At 39.1% G+C, this 24331-nt stretch overlaps 1 protein-coding gene across 3 annotated transcripts in view; it reads left to right on the plus strand.

Annotated features, from left to right (window-relative positions):
- The window catches only part of DGKB (diacylglycerol kinase beta), a 305929-nt gene that overhangs the window by 124128 nt on the left and 157470 nt on the right, over window positions 1-24331 (plus strand). For all 3 annotated transcript variants that reach the window (XM_060782155.2, XM_060782153.2, XM_060782156.2), the window contains one exon: window positions 137-297. In XM_060782155.2, the coding sequence (XP_060638138.2) occupies window positions 137-297 (161 nt within the window). The remainder of the gene's footprint in view (window positions 1-136; window positions 298-24331) is intronic.

Consider the following 24331-nt stretch of genomic DNA (forward strand, 5'->3'; position numbering starts at 1 on the left):
TCTGCACCCAGTACTCTTTTAAGGGATTGTTGCCTCAAAATCTAAATGAGGAAGTATAGTAGTGGCATTTTGTGTCATATTTTATAGTAGCCATTTATATTTATATTTATATTATTTGTATTTGTTTTTTTGGCAGGATATGAAGGTGAGAGCCTACTGAAAATCTTAAAAGATATTGAAAACAGCACAGAAACATTGCTAGACAGGTGGAAATTTGAAGTCATACCCAATGATAAGGATGAGAAAGGAGATCCAGTGCCTTACAGCATCATCAATAATTATTTTTCAATTGGAGTGGTAAGATTTGTGCTTGTGCTTATGCTTATCTGGAGGGATGGGGCACACTGTTTGAAATAACTGTTTAGAGTTCATGCTCAGAGAGAACATAGATAATTTAATTTGTATACCATTTTTCATGTACAAGGAAAATGTAGAGAAAATAATTTGCATATCTCTACTTACATCATCAAAATAGAATTATTTTCTCAAGCTCTTCCACCTGTTCATGCATGGGCAATATAATCATACTGTTCCTAATGGTTTATATGAAGAGCTGCAGCACTAAATTAGTGGTGCCTGTGCAAATATAAATGATGAATCATTCATTAACACCTCTTAACTGTCATGTTGGTAAATATTCTGACTTTTAGAGGCACACTGCTGAAAAATGTTTTTTAAATATACTCTTTTTTTAGTGGATGGAATTAGGCTTGTTACCATATGTTTCTTGATAAAGAAAATCAATGAACTTAGCGCTTCCCTACATCCATTACTGATCTTCCAGATGACATAAAAGCAAAATAGATGGTGGAGACATTAGGAAATGGGCCTTAACTGTATGGCATAATTGTGTTTTCTGTGAAACAAGTCTCAGGATTATTCTCTAGGGTTGTGAGGTATAGAACATCAGATTAGCTGTCAAACAGTGTTGCCGAGAGCTAGGATAGTCCTGCAAATCCAGAAGCCACATTTGCCTTTTTGTAGATCTCATCCATCCTTTTGAAAAACAGGAAGAGAGTGGAAAGCAGCCTGGGTTTTTTTTTTTGATCCTATCCCTCATTCATGTTTTAGAGAACAGAAACAGTATTAAGAGGTTTTCACCCTTTAGATGACTCTGTGCCATTTTGAGACATTTTTTCGTGTGCATTTGGGAGGTACTCTTGCGACTCCAAAAATGGACTTTGGTGAGATTTCTTTGGCCCTCAGGATCTTGAAGTCTAACCTTTGATGAAGAGAATTCTAGCAATAGCATTGCTTGGTAAACATTTGTCTGCTATATTTTTCATGTAATGGAAGGGCGGCTTGAAGGACATCACATATTTTATTTGACCAAATGCTGAATGAAACTATGAAAATAGATATTAGTTGAAGTGATAGCAACTGTGATAGCTGTTACAGCAATTCTGTTGTTTTTATCAATGAAAAACAAAGCAAGAATTTTCATGGTGTCCCACTGTTCTATTCTGCATAGAACTCATCTTACAAAATGTTTGAACAATAAACTAGTGCTCTGATACTTGTACTGGCCCCCATGTCAAGGAATATTTGAAGGATGTTTGTGCCATGTAAAGACTTACATAGTTTAGACCAGACATGGACAAACTTCAGCCCTTCTTCTGTTTTGGATTTCAACTCCCACAATTCCTAACAACTGGTAAACTGCTTGGGATTTCGTGGAATTGAAGTCCAAAACAACCGGAGGACCAAAGATTGGGAACCACTGCAGAAGCTGTTTTTTCTTGTGTAACCTGCAATGATTTCTTTGAGTTCACTGAGTGCTACCTTAATGGTATCAACATCATGAGAGGTTAGGATTGTTCTACCACTGTAGTTACGGAATCTCCTCCTTTTGCAAATTCCCCATTGCTGTCCTATGGCATCAGCAACTCTTTCTAATCCAGTGATGCTGATTAATAGCAATTCCCATTTCTTACCTTTTCAGCAGGTGTATAACAACCAAAATAAAAAGCATATCCTAATCAATGAAATAAAAAGAATATCCATATGACTGTATGAATTAATTTAAATAAAAAAATTCAATTTTACATATGTACTTACATTATACAGTTTGAGTCTATTATTCTGATATAGTAGGACATGGATACACTGCTTTTAAAATTTTAGACTCTAATTCCCACTAGGCCTATCTGCCTGCCTAGAAGTGAAAGACGATCGAAGCAATTTTTTATCAACATCTTGATAAGATTGAATAGCTCATTAATCCAAACAGATAAAACCAGCTTTAGAAGTCATTCAATGTGGAAAATCAGAATGTTCTTGAAATATTCTCTAGACTGAGACACATACTGTAAATCTTAACATTTCATATTAACATGGGGCCATCATATTGAGAGAGACTCTTGTTCATATTAGTACTGCTGATGAATAGAAATCAGTATATATTCCCTTCAAAGTTATTATTATATGGTAGCAAAGGTCCAAGACAAAGACAAGTGTACTTTTATAACACCTAATATATTACCATCGAAATGCACTATCAAATAGAAATTTGCATGATCATGATTTAATATCCTTCAACTCTAGCCAGTCACTAAGAGCCTCTTATTCTGCCAATAGGAAAAAAAATATGACTGCTTAATTCTCATAATCATAAATTTTGGAATTGTTATGAATCTAACTCCCCACCTTAATCCTCTAATATTTTTTTTATTCTGGTGTTTCCTTTCATATCTTTAATATATTGTCCCAAAGTAAAAGAAGAACTTGAGCATTTGCAGCTCAGGATCATATTTTAGTTTTGTGCCATTTAAGGATTTTCCATTTATGCTCACATGGGCTACCAGCAAATATCCTGATGTTTTTGATATTAAATTGGCAAAGCGGATATGTAATTGATGTCAAGCTGTACATGTTGGTCAATCAAAGCTAGTACAGATATGAAATACAAGACAAAATCAAAACATTGCATATAGCATATAGCCTTTTACAAATACTGAAGATGAGCTTTTAAACTCTGTTTAGGTATTAAGATATTAAACTCAATTGTTCTATCTAAAGATTTTACTATTAATAATTTATAAAACTATATGCAATGCAACCATAGCAGAACCCTAAAAGAAAGCTGGCATAAAAGGGGATGCTAGTAGTCCAAGTGTTGTAAAGCAGATTCAGCAACAATTTAATAAGAAATAAATATTTTATATTAGAAGCTACCTTATATGACTTATGTGACTTCTGTTTAACAACTTCTTTTTAACAGAATTTGTCTGTTTTCCATGCTTTTCCTGTATGCACACTGATTTATTGTACTGTACTTATTGTTGGTTAAAATGTGGTATCCAGATTATTACAGGCAGTCCTTAAGTTACAAACATCTGACTTACAAATGACTCATAGTCACAAACAAGAGTAGGAAGAGAAATTCACTTCTGAAGGAGTTAACATGGGAAACAACAAGCCAGATTTTTCAAAATCCAGTTCTCAGGGCAGGGCCACAAACAGCAAAACAAACATCACAGGGGCGTTAACCCTTCCCTGTGTGTATGTGTGTGTGTGTGTATATATATATATGTCTAAAGTTACATTTAAAAATGTAACTTCAGCTTAAGAACAAACCTACAGATCCTATCTTATTTGTAAGTTGGGGACTGCCTCATATGATGTTTACAGTTCACAATATTAAAAGGAAGACAACTGGGGGTGACGAAAAATATAGTAATCATTGGCTGCGCCTTAAGACTAGTTGTGGTTTTTTTTTTTAAAAAAAAAATTCAAATGAGGTTTCATGAATGTAAACCTACTTCTTCAGATGCAGTATAAAGTTATAATAAATGCTCAGGTATAAAGTATGTTTGCACAGTTGCAGGAGTGGGATGGAATGAAATAGGACCCAAAAAGGTGCAAATCATGTTCCTTGCCCTAATTTTTCAAAACTGAGAAGATTCCTTTTTTGTTAACTTGCGGTAATGAAGACTCTTGCATTAATATATGTGGCTCTTGCTTCTGTTCATTCCTCTGCAAATGGGTTGGAATTGATTAATATAATTCAATTCTGCAGTTTCTCTTCGTAGGTTTTTCTTTTGAATTTCCATGTTCAAGAACTGTAAATGGCTTACTGTGTATGTCCAGGAAGAGTGAAATGTTCTGCAACTGGTTTGTGGGTGTTGCCATTTCTAATATCAAATTCATGTCCCTTAATCTTCTCTCGAGGAGACTGTCCTGTTCATCCTATTTGCTGAAATAAATCTTTGGAAATGTAGGGCAAAGGTTATTATTTACATCTTTCTGGATACTATTACTTTCCATCTCACTCCTACTACTTTGAACATTTATTATCAATTTTATTTCATCTCAAGAAGTGCATTTATAACCATGAATATGTGAAAATAGAAATCAGTTACTGCCACATTTATTTTTATTTTTCCCTCAGTATTCCTTTCCCCTTTTTTACTTTGCAAGATACTGATATGGCTACTTCTTTGAAAAGATCAGAATATATAATTCTAGTTTCTGCCAGTTTCAAAAACTTCCTGTAGTAATTTGGGCTCAATTCAAAGTACCAACTCTAGCTTTTAAAATGCTAAAAGGCTTAAGACCAGGTTACTTTGCTGACATATGGATCTGCACAGAAATTGCATTAGGATCTCATTACATCAACAAATCAAGTGACCCAGGACACTTCCAGCCTGATTCAGGGATGGAACGCTATGCCTGCCATCACACGACATCATGTGACTTCTATTGGCCCTGACACCAGCCTGGGTGGAAGCATCCTTAGATGCTTCCCTCTAAACATGCGAGCTTTCTCATATTGTGTTGGCTTCAATGGATCCAGCACACTTATCCCTGGTTTGGGTGACACTCCCCTCTGTGTGATGAGGAAAGCATTGCCATACCGGAGCAACATGCAGGGTGACTGAGTTGTGTGTCTTTTGTTTCACCATGCTTGCTGGTGAGTCACCATGCTCGCTGGTGAAACAGCATGTGGGGGGGGGGGGCTCCCCCATGTGATAAGTTCATAAGAGATCATGCTTATAGTCGCTAAGAGTGCATGAGAAACAGAGCCTTTTCTGTTGTGTTGTTCTGATTCTGAAATGTGCTATCAAAGACCAGTCCAGACCTTTGCTCTTATCTGCATTCTGCTTAGGATGAAGTTGTAAATTGATCAACCTTTCATTAAAACGGAATCCCTCCACATGTTCATGGAGCATTGGACTAATGCAAAGGGATCCACAGAGCAGGCAACCCACTCCCAAACAAATTAATAATTTTGAATTCAGAAATACATAAAGACATAAAGATATAAAGCTTAGATAAATGTAACTGTCATCTATGCAGTATTTAATTAACTTGTATACTAATCAATACATAATACTATTCATTATTTGCTGTATCAGATTTATAATTTACTAAGTAATGATTAACAGTACATCACAGTACTGTCTTATTAATATCTTATCATAATCTTGATGTATTTTCATATTGTTGTTTTGTAACATTCACAAATGTATCCTCTCATAAATTGATTTTTTTTGTGTACTCTGCATGAAAAAAATTATGTGGCTAGTTTTAAGACAAAATAACTACAGCTGGCCCTGTGGATTCTATTCCCATGGATTAAGAATGGTGTTTTTGTCATTTTATTTAGGGGACACCACTTTTTCTGTCATAGTATATGATGGTACTTAAGCATCTGTGGACTTTGGTATCCAAGGGGGTTCCTGGAACCAAACTCCATTAGATGCCATACGCCCACTGTATTCATTAAAAAAGGATGCACCTCTTTATTTTCTTTTGCCTTTATTATCTCAGGATTATTCTTATTCTCATTAGAATAAGAGTTTCTTATTTAGAGACAAAAGTCTTTATTCCTTGATTCCACCTTTGTACCATTTGCATGTGCTGGAAACACTGCTATTGCTAATATCTTATGAAAGTTTGCCTAGAAAAAGTATGATTAATATTAATCAAGTATAAAAAGGGAGTTATTCTGGAGTCATAATAAGAGTATTTGGAGATGATTTCTAATCCATACCTCTTGTATGGTTGTGTTGGCACACCGAGGATGGAAAGAAAACTATGTGCGTGTCTGGCTATTTTCCCAGTGACCATTGGTATGCCCTATATGTACCTTAATTCTTTAAAAATAAGACTCAGGAGATGAGATTAAATTTAATCAATTAAGTTTACTGAACAAAGCAAAGAGAACTTCTGTTAGAACTCAATAAAGGTGAATCAAAACAAAGTAGTACAAAGGCGCAGATTGATTACTAAAATGATACAGGAATAGAATAGTGAAGCACAGATATAAGTTATAAACTTATAAGTTATAAACAGATATAAGTTATAAACTCTAAGTATAGATATCAGGAGGTTATGAGTTATAATGATGGTATGCGCTCTGAGGTAAAGAACAAGTCTATAAAGATAGAGTAAGTACTCTCTATGATGGTAAACACATGATACTGAGGAAAGTATCACTCTAATCTCTAAGGTATACTACTCTGATCTCTGGTCTTTGAGGCATGTACAAGGTGTAATCTATGGCATGTACAGCTCTGATCTATGACATGTACAGCTATAGACTCTCAGGTTTAGGTCTATGAGGCATATATGTGCTTAGGATGCCTGTTTCAGATCGCAAAACCAGACCAGACATTTCCTGGCTCAACTACTAAAGCTCTGCCAAAGAAAGAATAAGGGGGGAAAGTCTTTCCACCAAGCTCTGAACCAACAGGGCTAAATCAACAGAGCTAGACCTCTAGGGGATCCTAAGCTCCTCCCCTAAAACTCAGCAAAATGGAACAGTCCACTTCCAAGAGAGCAAACAAGGAAATGAACAGAGGAGTAAAACTAGACCAAGACTTCACAATGTGATGGAATTTCAGAATGTTTTTCCTTATTTTACCTACATTTACAAAAGCAGATATTATTTAGAAAAAGCAATTTCTGAGAAAACATAGTAACGCCTATGAAAGCTTGGATTGAAATGTCATATTTCACTTTATTCATATCTGAACTAATGAACATGAATGTGAATGTTTGGGACTACCAGATCCCAGCAGCCTCAGTGAGTGTCGCCAATGCATTCTGGGTTTCAAAGCTGAAAATATCTGTAAGACCAGAGGTTGAACCTCTCCCATTGATGGAGTGGTGATTTCCATTTTGTAGTCATTTCCTGAGACAATTGTGGCACTTTGTTTGGAACTAACCCTTGTAATTCTTCTTTCATTATCTGTTTTTGAGCATTGGGCACTAATGTTTGAGAAGGAAAAATGAAGTTAACCATGAGATTTGTCTAATGAAAAGAAATCATTTTTGAAAGGCATGTGTGATCATTTCTGAAGTTATTAGATTAATAAGTACAGGCTTAGTCAATGACATTTCCCATCTTAGGAGGGTATTGACATTTTGATATGAGACAGAGAGACCTTTAATGAGATCTCAATCAAAGGTAATATTTAGATAATGATACATGAATTCATAAATACTAGTCAAATAAAAATGCTGTAGTCCAATTTGGCCTTCACCTTATGGGAATCGGCACAGGCCACAAGATTAACAAGATCATGATTGACTAGTAATACCCTCTCACTTTAGTGCCTAATTATGTCTGGCTAATTGTATGAGATAATGTTTGAAGCTGAATTTAACAATGTAACTTAATCCATCATCCAGACAGATTCCCTGGGAAAAAGATACTTACCACACCAGGTATTAATAATTGCTGCCAGCATTAAATGTACTGTGTTCAATAGTGTGGTTATATTCAGTACACTTTTAAGCCCTGGCTGAGTGATTTCAGAATCTCTAAAGACAAAATCCTTGCCTGAGGTTAGTGGAATAATAGAGAGAGTGATAAAATTAAGACATTTTTGCAGTCCACTGATTTACAGTTTGGGAGAGAAGGTAACAGATAGTAAGAAACATGGAATTGGCTTTACAAACATGGTTGCAGAAATACTAACATTATTTCTCCCCCCAAAAGCTTCTGTGAATGGGAAAAAGAATGCGAAAGCTAACCTGGAACCACAGTAAAATATGATCTCTTGATATTGATGGCATCTTACAGAATTTGTTTGACTTTTTGTACTTCTGTGCCATGTTAAGCAGATACAATCGTAAGAACAATAATAACACAACATTAGTCTTCACCACTAGGGTCTGTGTTGTTTTGACTGTTGTCGCCTTTCTGAAAACAAGGACTGATCTACCACGTAAGCTAATAGCGTTATGTTTTTAGAATGAGCCCTACTAGATCATTGAAGATACATTGAGGTGGGTAGAATATCATACTGTCATAACTAGTTGACAAGTTATTAAGAAACAGGAGCTGTAGTTTTTTGTAACCACTTGCATATTTGATATTATACTTAATAGTTTGGCCCTCAAATTTGCCCTGGTATATGTTTCTGTTTCTTTAAAAGGAGAAGAGGGAGTGCAGTGATGAATAGTAAAAATAAACTGTTTCTCACTTCCATAGGAAGTGCTTTATAAGCATTGCCACCTGGCATCTTAGTGAAAGATAATAATAAGCATACTTTCTTGAAGATAAATTAGTGATTTAGTACATGGTAAGAATAAGTAAATTTATACAAGTTACACTTGATTATGTACTGCTTTTTTTAAAAAAGGAGATGAAAATTCATTAGTGTGACTGCTTTCCATCTATTTTAAATCTTTTTTTTTCCAAAATAATAAACCATTCTTTGTAAGCTACTGAATAACCTAAGACCAGTCCCAGCTACAGTGGGATAATCTTTACATGTTTATCTGTTTGAATTACATTAAGAAAAACTTTTGCTAAGATACATTTTTTAGAGTATCTTGGCACAAAAGTTCTTATTTGTCAAAGTGATCCCACTTAAGACTCATCTACACTGAAATTCTAGGGGCCCATCCAAAGTAGCAGTATTTCAGACTGGCCCCAGAGACAGCCGCAAACGCCATGCCCATTCCACAGTGATGAAGAGTCTTTATTTATTTATTTCATTTATTTATTTATTTCAGACATTTATGTCCCGTCCTTCTTACCCCTGGAGGGGGATTCAGGGCGACTTACAACCGGCAACTATTAGATGCCAATAACAACAATAAAAACACAGTTAAACGTTGATCAAAACATCATCATAAGTTAGAAAGACAATTTAAAAGAGACAAGACCAAATCTATAGTCATCATTCAAAATCCATCCATTGTCAAATAATTGTTACTGCTACGAGTGCTGCTTGAAAGCTCAGTCCCATAGCCATAAATTTAATTTCTTCCTAAAGGATAGGAGAGAAGGGGTTGACCTGATTTCTTTAGGGAGTGTGTTCCACAGATGGGGGGCCACCACCGAGAAGGCTCTGTCCCTCATTCCAGCCAGACGCACCTGCGAAAGTGGCAGGATCAAGAGCAGGGCCTCCCCTGACGATCTTGACCTCCGTGGTGGATCATAGAGGGAGATATGTTTGGACAAGTACTTACTTACTTAGGCGATCCCTCGTTGGACGAGTAAGATGGTCTTCCATCATGGGTTTCCTTGTGGGTCCGCATGTGGCTGTGGAGCCCTATTCTTGCTCTGCATCTTCTTCCGCAGTGAGGGCATTGGTTTCCAGGTGGAAGGCGGTCCCGGTCGGGGTTGGCTTGACGCGCCTTCCTCCTGGCACGTTTCACTCTTTCACCCTCCACTCGTGCCTCCTCGAAATCTGCAGCACTGCTGGTCACAGCTGACCTCCAGCTGGAGCGCTCAAGGGCCAGGGCCTCCCAGTTCTCAGTGTCTATGCCAGAGTTTTTAAGGTTGGCTTTGAGCCCATCTTTAAATCTCTTTTCCTGTCCACCAACATTCCGTTTTCCGTTCTTGAGTTCGGAGTAGAGCAACTGCTTTGGGAGACGGTGGTCAGGCATCCGGACAACGTGGCCTGTCCAGCGGAGTTGATGTTGGAGGACCATCGCTTCAATGCTGGTGGTCTTTGCTTCCTCCAGCACGCTGACGTTTGTCCGCTTGTCTTCCCAGGAGATTTGCAGGATTTTCCGGAGGCAGCGCTGATGGAATCGTTCCAGGAGCTGCATGTGACGTCTGTAGACAGTCCATGTCTCACAGGCATATAGCAGGGTTGGGAGGACAATAGCTTTATAGACAAGCACCTTAGTATCCCTGCGGATGTCCCGGTCCTCAAACACTCTCTGCTTCATTCGGGAAAATGCTGCACTTGCAGAGCTCAGGCGGTGTTGTATTTCGGCGTCGATGTTGACTTTGGTGGAGAGGTGGCTGCCAAGGTAGCGGAAATGGTCGACATTTTCTAATGTTACACCATTAAGCTGTATCTCTGGCATTGGAGAGGGGACGGCTGGTGACTGCTGGAACAGCACTTTGGTTTTCTCGATGTTCAGTGACAGGCCAAGCTTTGTGTATGCTTCTGCAAAGGTGTTGAGAGTGGCTTGTAGATCTTCTTCTGAATGCGCACAGACAACATTGTCATCAGCATACTGGAGTTCTATAACAGCTGTTGTTGTGACCTTGGTTTTGGCTTTCAGTCTGCTGAGGTTAAATAGCTTGCCGTCTGTCCGATAGATGATTTCCACTCCGGTGGGAAGCTTCCCATCAACAAGGTGAAGTATCATGGCGATGAAGATGGAGAATAAAGTTGGGGCAATAACACATCCCTGTTTGACACCTGATTCCACCTTAAATGGGTCACTTTGGGAGCCACTGCTGTCCAAGACTGTTGCCATCATGTCGTCATGGAGGAGCCGCAGGATGTTCACAAATTTGCTTGGGCACCCGATTTTGTGGAGGATGGTCCAGAGAGCGCTGCGATTCACTGTGTCGAATGCCTTTGCAAGGTCGATGAATGCCATGTACAGAGGTTGGTTTTGTTCCCTGCATTTTTCTTGGAGCTGTCGTGCAGTGAAGATCATGTCCACAGTTCCTCTGGAGGGGCGGAAGCCGTTCTGGGATTCTGGGAGGGTGTCTTCTGAGAGGGGCAGAAGGCGGTTTGCAAGGATTCTTGCGAGGATTTTTCCAGCAGAGGTTAAAAGGGAGATACCTCGATAGTTTCCGCAGTCTGTTCTTTCCCCTTTTTTGAAGAGGGTGATGATGGTGGCATCCTTGAAGTCTGCTGGGATTTTCTCGGTCACCCACACTTTTTCTATGAGCTGGTGGAGTTGGTGTGTCAGCGCAGGTCCTCCCTCTTTAAAGATTTCAGCAGGGATCCCATCCGGTCCGCTGGCTTTGTTGTTCTTTTGTTGGCTGATGGCATTGCTGACTTCTTCCAAACTAGGCAGTGCTGCAAGCTCATCCCTGGTTTGTTGTTGCGGGATTTGTGAGAGGACCTCTTCGGCCACACTGGAGCTGCGGTTTAGGAGGCTTTGGTAGTGTTCTTTCCAACGTAGTGCAATTGACTTTTGGTCCTTCAGGAGTTTGGTTCCGTCTGATGAGCGTAGAGGCTGTATGCCATGGTTTCTTGGCCCATAGATGACCTTTGTGGCTTTGAAAAATCCTTGAGCATTATGGGTATCTGCCAGGTGTTGGATTTCTTCAGCCTTCTTTGTCCACCAGATGTTCTTGAGTTCTCTTGTCCTTCTTTGGACCTCAGCTTTTGCACTGGCGTAGATCTTTTTCTTAGCAGCACAGTTGATGTCTCTCTGCCATGTTTGGAAGGCTTTCCTTTTCTTGTCGATTAGCTGTTGGATCTCGATGTCATTTTCGTCAAACCAGTCTTGATGTTTCTTGGCTTGGTATCCAATAGTTTCTTCGCAGGCTTGGATGATGGAGGTCTTCAGTTTGTTCCAATGTTCCTCAACATTTTCGGGGTGTACTGTGGGTAGATGGTCCTTGAGTGCTGTTTGGAGATGGGCTCGCCTGGAGGGCTCCTGAAGGGCTTGGGTGTTCATTTTGCGCCTTGTCTTTCTTCCTTGGAGTCTGCGCTTGGGGGCGATCTTGATAGCCATTGTGGATCGGATTAGCCTGTGGTCGGTCCAGCAGTCGTCAGCACCTGTCATGGCTCTTGTGAGGAGTACGTCACGGCGGTCTCTGGCACGTGTGATTACATAGTCTAAGAGGTGCCAGTGCTTTGACCGGGGGTGCTTCCATGATGTCTTGAACTTGTTTTTCTGGCGGAAGAGCGTGTTGGTGATGACAAGGTTGTGCTCCGCACATTTGGTGAGAAGCAGGATGCCATTCGAGTTGCTGTTTCCAACCCCGTCTTTTCCTATGGTGCCTGGCCACAGGTCGAAGTCTCGCCCGACTCTTGCATTGAAGTCCCCCAGGAGAATGATTTTGTCCTCCTTAGGTATCCCCGATAGGACGGTGTCCAGCTGACAGTAGAATTTCTCCTTGATGTCTTCGTCAGCGTCTAGTGTTGGTGCATAGGCACTTATGATGGTTGCCCGTTGGTTTTTGGCAAGATCAACTCGGAGGGTGGAGAGTCATTCGTTGATGCCAGTGGGTGCTTCGGACAGATGTTTCATCAGATCATTTCTTATAGCGAAGCCAACTCCATGCATTCTTTGGTCTTCTTTGGGCAGTCCCTTCCAGAAGAAGGTGTAGCCTCCTTTTTCTTCCTTCAGCTGTCCCTCTCCTGCTCTCCGGGTCTCCTGAAGGGCTGCTATGTCGATGTTGAAGCGTCCCAGCTCCCTTGCGATGATGGCAGTTCTGCGTTCGGGGCGTTCACTGTCACTGTTGTCCATCAGTGTCCGTACGTTCCACGTACCGAAGTTCATTTTTCTTTTTTGGCCGCAGGATGGTGACCCCACTGGACGCGGCAGTCCAGTCAGGGATAAGTGAGGCAGACTATGTTTAGGGCACCTTTTCTAGCCCCCTCCCCATGTGGGGTGAGCAGAGTGGGTCCTAAAAAGGGCTGCTCAGTCGCGAATACAGCTGCCGAACTACTCAACTGCCTCGGACCTTGAGGTAGAACGACTGAGTCCGTACCCACCGCCCATGTGCCAGTCTGTGACTAGGGGCTTCCAGATTTCACAGTCCTGCCCCCGTCGCCACTCGCTGATCGCCATGGGACTTTGGTTGGTTGGTTTTTATTTTCTTTGGAAGACGCCTGTGCGTGGGTTTTTTTAATGTGTGGAGGTCAGTGCACAGCTGAACAACACACAGTCTTCACAGATGAGGTTCCACTGGTGATGTAGTTTAACACAATGACCATGGCTTCTCAGTCTGTTGCAGCCTTCTTCCGCCTTCGCAGCCGTTGTAACATGTGCCATGTTATCCTCCGCCTGCTCCGCCGTTGAGGTCTTTGGGTCTTCGGACTGTGCTTGGTCTGGGACCTCCCCCGCGGCCACTCCTGGGAGTGCACGACTCCAGTTGTTGTGCCCACAGGTTCATCGGAACACGCAAGCCCCCTCACCACGACAAGGTGACAGTCCATCGAGGGGGATGGACAAGTAAGCTGGGCCAGAACCATTTATGATCCCCCTTGGTCAATTTGGCTTCAATGGACTACAACTTTACTTTTCCAGTTACCATGGCAGATAGCCTTACCTTTGGGAAAGCTCTTGCCTACCACCTACATCTTTGCTAATATTAGAAGGCACTTGCATCACCACCGAGGAGAGGAGTGATCCTGATTGCACAGCAGAGGTGTTCAGTGATGGCTAGGAGCTCAGGAGCACTTATTCAATTTGCCATCTATCCCTTTTCCCTGTGCTGATCAATCCTAACAATCCTTTCCCCCTGTGCAGGGGAAAGGGCATGGCCAGGGTTCACCTTAGACATGGAAACCCATTAGGACTCATTTGTGGAGAGAAATGTGGGATAATACTGATGATGATGATGATGATGATGATGATGATGATGATGATGATGGAAGATCCTGAACATATTACACACACTTAGTCTCAGAAGAAGGCAAATGACTTCTGAACAAATTTTGGCAAACTAATTCCATGATAGGGTCACCATACAATCACCATAAATCAAAATCAAAAGGTACAAAATGCTTTTATGCTACAAAAGGGCTCTTCTCACTCCCACTTCCCTGTGTAGGCACACCATAGATGTGTAGGCACAATATAATTTAATTAAAGGTTCTTTAAAACAGCACAGAATTGGCACAAAAGCAAAAACCAGTCAGCTCCCCAAATGTTGCTACATTACTGTTCCTGCGTAATGGGACAGTGTCACTGGCAGATGCATCATTGCAATTGTTTCCCATTAGAATGTTTGGCTAAATCAATTCAATTGATTTATTCACATGGTTCTAGCATAACTCCTTGCATAGGATCTGAACCCTGTAGCATAATAAAAGTAGTTGAACATTTATGCATACTATCTTGACAAGACAGTATTCAGCCATTCTACAAATTAGCCTACCTCTCTGAACAAGAAAACTGCATACAGTAATTGCAAGTAGGAATGAATACACACACACATGAGCCATAAGTGTGATTTGTTAAATCTACCTTACCACTACTCTCTCTCTCTCTTTCCCTGCAGAAGAGATGCCAGGGGACAGGCATACCTGTCCCAAAACTGGCGGTGGCCTGCTCCTGGCCTTGGGACAGACAGAAGGAAACCCCATTGGAGGAGGATGTGGAGGAGGAGGCAGAAAAGGAGGTGAAGGTGGAGGAGGCAAGGGCAGGAACTGGGACCTACCAAGCACCTCGCTGCTGCTCGAAGGCCTGCAAGCCTACGGGAGGCTGCTGTCCTGCTCTTCTAAGCCTTTGACCAGCAGCAAGGAGCTTAGTGGGTCCTGGTTCCTGCCTGGTTTCTGCCTTTGTCCCCCACCCCTCTGCCTCCTCCTCCAGTTCCAGGGTGGACATGCCTTGTCCCCTGGCATCTCTTTGCCTTCTGTAGGGAGAGAGAGGGCAGAGTACCACCTGGGGTTAGCTCCTGTGGCTGCATAAGCACAGCTCCTCTGTCCTTTAAAATTGTAAATACAGATTTGCCCGCCAACCCCCGAACATGAAGAAACACGAAAATAAAGAGACATGACACCAATGTATGGATTCAAATTGGGCAACTTTTATTGAACGTTACCTATTTAAATTCTTAACCTAACTTAAGGGTGTCAGGAAGTGGTGTAGCCAAGCCCAGGTAGATCTCTACCTGATTCCAAATAAGATTTTTCGGGCGAAGCACCTGGGTTTCCTGGTAATTAAACCCGGACCACCATTAAGGGAAATGAGCGAGGAGTCTCTCCCGAAGTTCTTGAAACCAGACTCCTTCCATTTCAAGGCCATTTAACTTCACTTCACCCTTAAAATAAACTTACAGGTGAGTGTTTTAACTTAATGGCCTATCACTGCTTAAGGGGGTGCCTTAGGTGCACACCGACTAAAGGATTTCCCTAACTATTTTTCGCTAACACCTATTTATGAGAAAACCACCGTTCCATCTAGCCCCTAAACAGTATAGGGTAGGCAAACCCCCCCCCCCTATGAAATAGGGTGGGAAAAAATTCCTACCCAGTCCCCTAGACAAGCAATAACCATACTGTTAATGGGCGGGGGTGGTGGGCCAATGTCCAGGCGCAGAATGAGCAAGCCACGCCCCCTTTCTTCTGGAGGGTTCCATCGGAACCCGAGTCTCCCTCATGGGAGGCAGGCAAATTGTTTTCCTCCCCCCACTTCGCAGGGGGATGAAAACTATTAATGAATCACACTTACTACCCACAAATAATTTTTTTACACAGCTCTAGTGGACAGTGTGTGCATATTTATTCTTGATATCATTTATGAGACATTTTTAGATTTTAACAAAAATACTTGATTTGCACTGTGGATTTTGGTATTTAGAACACTTTTGAAAATGCCTCTGGGTTGTTGTCTCACCTTTCTTTTTTTCTCTTGCCCTCCCTTACTCTTTTCTTCATTTAATGTCTTGCTTCCTGAGATTAAAGGAAGCAAAATCTTTAACAAGCAAAAATGGCTTCATTTTCTCATCTGTAATGATTCATCATAGAAACCATTGTGCAGTTTTGGTGGCATGCTGTTGCACTACCTGGACATTGTTGACATATCGTATTGCTGAAATCTTTAAGCTAATTGTAGCATACATAGTGAAGAACTCATATACTGCACTTTCCCCTTTGCCCAAGTTATCTGAGTGTTAGCTGATCTCCTGTAGTCTATTCAAGGCCTTGGATGAACTGCAAACAGCTCGGATATCAGTGTTACAGTTTGTGGCTTCTGAGATCAGTGGGGCAATTAATCTATCCCAGATGTGAACTCATACTTTGAAAAAAACCTATTAATTACTTTGAACCTATTTTGGGGATAGGTTTCAGCACCTTGGATAGCTCTCTTTAACATTGAATAAAAAAACCTTGTGAATGACCTCGCCTACTCCTTCTTGGCCACAGGTATCACTGCTTAAGACACTGATGTATATCCATTGCCTCTATGTAGTGATGGCCAGGAATACTTACTATCAAAACTTTTTAAAGTTACTTTTCAACAACATACTAGCTGGCGGATTCTGGGAGTGACAATACAGAAAGTAACTTTTTCAGAGTTTGCTTTTTTATCAACTCTAATGAATCTTGCTAATACATAGCTAAGCAACTGCCCTGGTTGATCACATTTCTAGAACTGTCTCCACCAACTTACTAATTCCCTACATAAAGATTTAACTGCTGCTTTTATATGTAAGTTGTTGGAGATTAGCTCCTTCACTACATGGCACATAACTGGCGGGAACATATGGCTTTAATTAAGTAGCCTATTCTAGCTCCTTCTTAGGCAGCTATCCACATGGCAAACAATATTTGTTGAACACAAATCAAGTTTCACAGCTGCCTCTTCAAAGAAACTGATTGAATGACATAGGTTGCTTTTAAATACTATTTAGAGTTACTTTTTGGAACCTCAGGAGATTAAGCCAATAAAAAAGTTGAATTGGTCACATACATTAAATATCATATGGCTCAGCCCCCACCTTTTTTTAACGTTTTAGTCTTCACGTTTGTGCTCAAGGAAACCATTATGCAACAGTAAATGTTGGCAAGCAACACTGTGATACTGAGATGATTTTTGAATACATTTGTTCTTGTGTATTTCATTTTCCATGTAAGACACCCAAATGTGGCTTTTACAAAAATTAAGAGTTTCTTGGAACTTTACAATTTGCTTTTTGAGATGCAAGGAGTGCAAACATTGTTTGAACAAAGTTGTCCAAAGCAGTGACTTTTATAAATACCATTTCTCTATACAGGCAAGTGGACTTTAGAATTCCTCCCTGAACTGAAACCAGATTAATTAGTCTAATTTTACCAATCAGAGGTTTTTATTCTTCTCAATTTCATAACTTGTTTTTTTCCCCTAGAATTATAAAACAATAGAGTTGTAAGGGATCCCAAAGGTCATATAGTTGAATCTCTTGCTAATTCAGGAAGTCCACTCCTGTTGATGGGGAACTAAAGAAAACCAAGACTATTTCCTGGGGTTATATGGAATGGAATGGCCTGCACCCCTCAGCAGGAAGTGATCCATTTTGAGATCTTTGGGTACAGGTCCTTTCTTCTCATTTCCAGACTTCATACACAATTGTAATTTGATTGTGAATGTATAGAATACTACCTGTCTATTGCAGCAGAAAATAGACAAATTGTTGGAAGGTGGATTAGGGTATCATGTGGAAAGCATGACTGGCTGGTTGGAACTATGAGCAGATACACAATACACTACAGTCCTCCCCATTTCTTGGGGTTATGGGCACAGAAATCCCACACAAGTGAAGAACTATGAATAAAAATGCTTGTTGTTGTTGTTTATTCATTCAGTCGCTTCCAATTCTTTGTGATCTCATGGACCAGCCCACACCAAAGCTCCCTGTTGGCCATCACCACCCCCAGCTTCTTCAGAGTCAAGCCAGTCACTTCAAGGATACTATCCATCCATCTTGCCCTTGGTTGGCCCCTCTTCCTTTTTCCTTTCATTTTCCCCAGCATCATTATCTTCTCTAAGCTTTCCTGTCTTCTCATTATATGGCCATTATATCCTTCCCTCCAATGAGCAGTCAGGCGTTATTTCCTGAAGTATGGCCTGGTTGGATCTTCCCAGGTCCAAGGCACTCTCAGAATTTTCCTCCAACACCATGGTCCAAAGGCATCTATCTTTCTTTGCTTAGCCTTCCTTATGGTCCAGCTTTCACATCCATAGGTTACTATGGGGAATACTATTGCTTTAACTATGCAGATCTTTGTTGCCAGTGTGATGTCTTTACTCTTCACTATTTTATCAAGATAATAATAATTTTATCAAGAAAAAAATGCTATGCTGAGAATATCTTTTTAGGTTCTCCGGTATGATCATATGGTTACCTTCAGATAGAAGCTGACCATAGAATTACACTGAAGAATCTAGAGAATCCTGGAGGGATTTCTCTCTAGAAGTCTCTAGGTCCTTTAAAATGATTCTGTCAGAAGTTGACAGTAGAGTCTCCCTGGAGGACCTAGAAATTCCAGGAGTGACTATTTTAATTAAATCCACAAATGATCAAATCCACAAAATTTAAAGCTGCAAATGTGCAGGGTTGACTGTATAGTCTTTTACCAGAGTTCCTTCCTGCTTGAAAATATACAAATATTATACATAACAGTCACAGTTACCTTCTCTGCTATGTCAACCAGGAATGGGAATCATGTTACCTCCTCAGATGTGGAGGTCCAGAAACCCTGACCATTGGTTATGACAGCTAATGCTTCTAGACGTTGCAGTCCAAATATGTCTGGAAGGTCAAAAAATTCCTACACTCCTGAACAATGTAATAGAGCAAAAAGGTGCAGTGGGGATAATGTAAAAAACAAAACTAAAGTTAAATATTTCAGTCAGATTACAAACACCTTCAGTACATAGCAGCAATTATTTCAAAATGAATAAAAGCATGGATGTGGAAGCTTTGCTGCTTGCCATTCCTGTTTGAAAATCTGAGGTGATTTACCATTTTAGAAAAGCCAAAATCAAAGTCATGTTTGACATAATAAGAATAGCAATTTGTATCTACCAATTAGAAATTATTAAAATTATGAGAGAATGTCATAATTTTTAATTGGTGTGAAGAATTTAACTGTGGGCTCAACAATGATTTTCTGTCAAAACATGTCTCCACTGAAGCTGTTGCTGTTTAAAACTGCTGTGGTTTCTTGTGTTCGTCTTTCTTATTATTTATTTATGTGTTTTATTTAGGAACATTATGCACCAGTCTACAGCAGGGCTTTGAGGGCAGTTTTGAAAAACTGCCTGCATAAAATATAACTCCAGCTTATTTTAAAAGTAAAATCTGTTGTGCATCCATTGCCCAGAATTCCAAAATCCAAAACAGACTAAAATCCAAAATTGTCCACATGAGTAGTTGAGATAGTGACACTTTTGCTTTCTGATGGTTCAATGTACGCAAACATAGTTTTACACACATAATTATTTAAAATATTTCCTATAACACTACATTGAGGCTATTGGTGTACATGAATTTCGTGTTTAGACTTAGGTCCTACTTCCAAAATATCTCATTATGCATGTATGTACAACTGCAGGTATTCCAAAATCCCAAGAAAATCTGAAGCCCAGAACACTTCTGATTTTAAACATTTTGTATAAGAAATATTCAACATATATATGTAAAATTGTGGATTTTGAAAGAAAATGTGCAATTTTTAAATTATTTGATTAATATTATTGTGGTCTCAGTTCTAGTTTAATCTTGACTGCTGTGGTTTATTTCTATCCACTTCAGAGTCAAGTACCATCACTTGGATAGGGTGAAAATTATGTATTGCTTGAATCATCAGAGGTACTGGCCCCAACAAAGGGGGTCCATTAAATAAATGAGATTTGTGTCAGTTTCAAACTATCATTCAGGTATTAATTGCGCTGGCCTGTTTTAGCTGGAACTATGAACTTTTGATTGTGATATCAAAGTAGTTATTATGACACAAAAAATGTTTGAAACTGAGACCATACAGTGTGTGTGTGCGTGTAATGAGAGGATGGATAGTGACTTGTTGGACTGATTGCTAGAGGACTGAAATCAGTTTTTCTTCCATTGTTGTTCAGTGTTTTCTTAGATTACTGTATATACCACAGTATAAGCCAAGTTTTTCAACCCTTTTTTTAGGCTGAAAAAGCTCCCCTCGGCTTATACTCGAGTCAAAGTTATTTATTATTACTATTTTTATTACATTTATTATTTTACTCCATTTATTATTATTATTATTATTATTATTATTATTATTATTTTACTCCATTCACTATTATTGTATTTATTATTTTACTTTTTTATTGTTATTACATTTACATTATTTTACTCTATTTTATCAAATTTGTTATTTTATTCTATTATTATTATTACATTTTATTTTGCTTTATTACTGCTATTATTATTATTACTCTATTATTATTGGAAGGATATGTAAGCACATTCACATTGAAGAAGGTTTGAATAATGGCTTAATCAGAGTTGGACAGTCTTATGTTAAATTAGATTAATGTAAATATTCAAAAACATTTAACCTACTGATGCCTCAATTAATGTAATTTTCTTGGTATCTATTTTTATTTTGAAATTTACCAGTAGCTCTTGCATTTCCCACCCTTGGCTTATACTCGAGTCAATATGTTTTCCCAGTTTTTTTGTGGTAAAAATAGGTATCTCGGCTCATTTTCGGGTCAGCTTATACTCAAATATATACGACATGTTTAACTTTACATCCATTTTCTTTCATTTTTAGAACTGTAGACTCTTGTGGCATCTTCAAGGCTACATGATTCATTACAGAAAGAACTTTAGTCCACCAAATGACTTTAAAGTTAAATGTAGTCATTTTGCATATATTGAATGGAAAATACAGCACATAATCTTGGCATAGCTTTTCAGCCCTGGAATTCTATACATGTACCTTCTGTGTTCAAAAACCATCTGTGGGTTTAAAATATGACTGCATTATTTCTTGATAATATTGTGTCGTCTTGGCTCTTTGTCATAGGAGCATTTTATATGCTAGTCTTTTTACATGCAGAATCTTTAATTCACACTGTATCTCATTCAGCAGTTTAGGTACCTTTGATTTTACAGACTCCTTGTGCTTTCTTTTCAACACAGTATCATAAGAATGTCTGAAGCCTATGTCATGTGTTTGCTCTCATTTAGAAGCACCCTGAGATGTGTCAAGAATCAGAAGCCTTGAAGAGAAGCTATTTTACGCTAAATAAGTCAAGTGCAAAATTTTAATCTAAAAATATCTGTTGTGAAAATAAACTGCGGCAGTGGGGTGGCGGTGGGGGCATCATGCTTGTAAACAACTTTATTTTATATTCACATAGGTTTTTTTTAATCATGCGTATTTATTTTATATGATTTTAGACCATAGGTATTTTTATAGTACTTAGATAAATTGTAGCCACAAAGACTATGGACATTTTTAAACGTCCTATATAAGAAATTTCATGTGATCTTTGCCTACATCTCATCTGAATAAGAGAAGGTATACTTTTAATTAAATATATTGGGTAAAAAAATGTTCAAACCATTTTGACATGTGTGGAAGAGATGATAATAAAGTACAGGCAGTCTTAATCACTGGTCCTTATTAAATATTAATATTCTGTCATTAGCTATACCTGTTAACATGCATGTCATTTTATGCCATTCAGGAGAACCACTAATTTCCTATCAAACACTAATCACACAAGCAGATGTGTAAGGGACTTAATTAACCCTCCTGTTGCCAGGCTGAGCTCAAAGACCAGAAGGGATTTCCTCTTCCCTATCTTATAGCCAAGGTAGAACTCAAAAACATGTACCCTATATATTCTGCTTTTTTCCTATGGGTGAGATTCAAAGAGGTGTACAATAATTAAAACCAGAAATTACATAACATTTAAATTCAAACAAAAAACCACACATAAACCAAATACACAAATTGCACACTACATAAATCTTATATAACAAATCAGGAAATTATTACATGTACAATTAAACAGTTCCCTGAACCTCCAGCCACTGAGGTTGTCCATAAAACAAATTGTACTAAGATCCTAAAAACAGCATTTCTTTTGGATCCTGTGACATGGCCAAGTCTGAAATAGTGTTTGGAGATGGATCTGGTGGTTGCCTATTATAAGTCATCAGAAAAGACCTGGTTCCACAAAAAGGTTTTAATTTGTGAATGACATACTGTTTACATCTTTTACTCTCCAATTGGGAAGCAGAAAGGAGAAAGCTTACAATGATAGTTATTCAGGCACTACATTCCCTCACAACAGGAAAATTCTCAGGTGACAGGTCTCAATGATTTTGATCTGTTTTTATTATTCTGAAGGGTAATACAAAGTGAGGCTGAAGAACTGCTACAAAAATCTTCTGCAAGTGGTAAAAAGTTAATTATATCTTCATTTTTACAAGAAAATATCTCCCTCACAGGAACATGTTTAATATACATAATTTGAAAGTTAATCCATTTTATATGATTATTCATTATAAGCATAAGCTTCATAGATTAGGATGGACAACTGTTTAGAACTTCATGGCTGGGAACAGTGCCATCTCTACCCACAAGTGATGCACATACGTGGCTATTTGGCTGTCTACCTCATCCCATCTGTTCACATGGCGTGGTGCCGGCTTACAAATTGGTTAGACCTGTGCCAACAGTAATTGATGTAGTTATAAATACAAAAGATTACATGTGCCATCTTCTGGAACAAGATTTTCTTGTGGCCCCTGGAGTAACGTGGTTCTAAATATGTACTTGGTGAAGCCATGAATCCATCACAGGAAATCATAGTTTTATGAGAATTAAATCTGAATGTTCAGATACTTGATTTTACTAAACTTATGGAAATACTGGGTGTGAGCCCATGGTCAGAAATGCTAAAAGATAAAGGAGTTCATGATGTTAGGAAGTTTGAGATGAAATATTGAAGGAACAATTTTAAACAGTTCCAATGAGGAGGATTTGTAATTGGTTGACCAACCAAACGTAAAGTGTGCTCTCCAGTGGCTCCTCGTCATTCTGGAAAGAAGTATTCAGCATGGGTTAGAGTTTTTCTCCTGTTCCCATTACATCATCTTTACATATTACTACATATTCTACTATTGCAGAATAAAATATATACTTATCAAATTTGCAGATGACACTAATTAAGACAGGCAGCTAATAGCTCAGAGGACAAGATCACAATTCAGAATGATGTTAAAAGGTTTTGGGAGCTGAGCCAAAACTAATATAATAAACTTCAGTTGTAATAAAAATAAGGTATCACACTTAGGCACTTAGAAAAAAAATGGGGTGCAGACATAGGATGGGTGACACCTGACATAGTAGTACTAAGACTCTAGGAGTCTTAGTACAGGTAGTCCCCAAGTTAAAATAAAAATAAGGTTCTCTAGGTATGTTCGTAAGTTGAATTTGTATGTAAGTTGTAATAGGTACATTTTTAAGTGTAACTCCAGCCAAAATATATGCATTTTAGCTTTGGATAGCATAGAGAAGGGTTACACGTCTATGGTTTATTTTGCTGTCTGTGGCCCTGTTCGGAAAATTTCACCTCACTTTCTTGCATTGAATTTTGAAAAAAAATACCTTGCTGTGGAAACAAGGTTTGGTGATAAAGCCTCTTTGGAGACAACTTTTCCCAATGATAACTCTTTCCTAGGGGTAGATTTTTCTCACTTCCTGTTGTCTCAATCCCCATTCTTAACTATGAGTCATTTGTAAGTACAATATTTGTAACTTGGAGACTGCCTATATAGACCACAAGCTGGACGTAACTCAGCAGTGTGATGTGGCAGCTGAAAAGACAGTCAATGTGATTATAGTGTCTAGATAAAGTTAAATAATAGTCCCACTCTATTCCACTTTGGTTAGATCTCCCTTTGAATACTGTGTCCCCTTCTGGGCATCACAATTCAAGGATATTGGTAAGCTGGCACATTTCCAGAAGAGGGTGGCCATAATGATAAAAGGTCTGGGAACTGAGCCCTCTGGGGAGCAGCTTAGGGAGCTGGATGTATTTAGTTTACAGAAGAGGAAGTGAAGAGGTGACATGATCATTATGTTTAAATATAAGCAATAGATTCAAAGTAAAGTAAAAGAGACCCCCCCCTCCCCACACACACACTAAATATTAGGTAGAGTTTCCTGAAGTAAGAGCCATTCAGCAATTGCTTTGGAGTGTGGTGGAGTCTCCTTTGGAAGTTTTTTAAACAAAGGCTGAACAGCCATCTCCTGAAAGTGTTCCTTCATGGCAGAGGGTTGCAGTCTCTTCCAGTTCCATGATTCTATGAAGTCATAATTTCCTATAACCTAAAAAAGGAGTTTGCAATTTTTAAAAATTCAGAATTAGTAATATTAATGTTTGTCTCTCATATTTCAGAATGCCACTCTTCCCCTTTCCCACACCCTCATCTACCTGGTTCTTGCTTGCATAAGACAAT

This window comes from Anolis sagrei, chromosome 6 (genome assembly GCF_037176765.1).
Source record: "Anolis sagrei isolate rAnoSag1 chromosome 6, rAnoSag1.mat, whole genome shotgun sequence".
Taxonomy (NCBI): Eukaryota; Metazoa; Chordata; class Lepidosauria; order Squamata; family Dactyloidae; genus Anolis; species Anolis sagrei.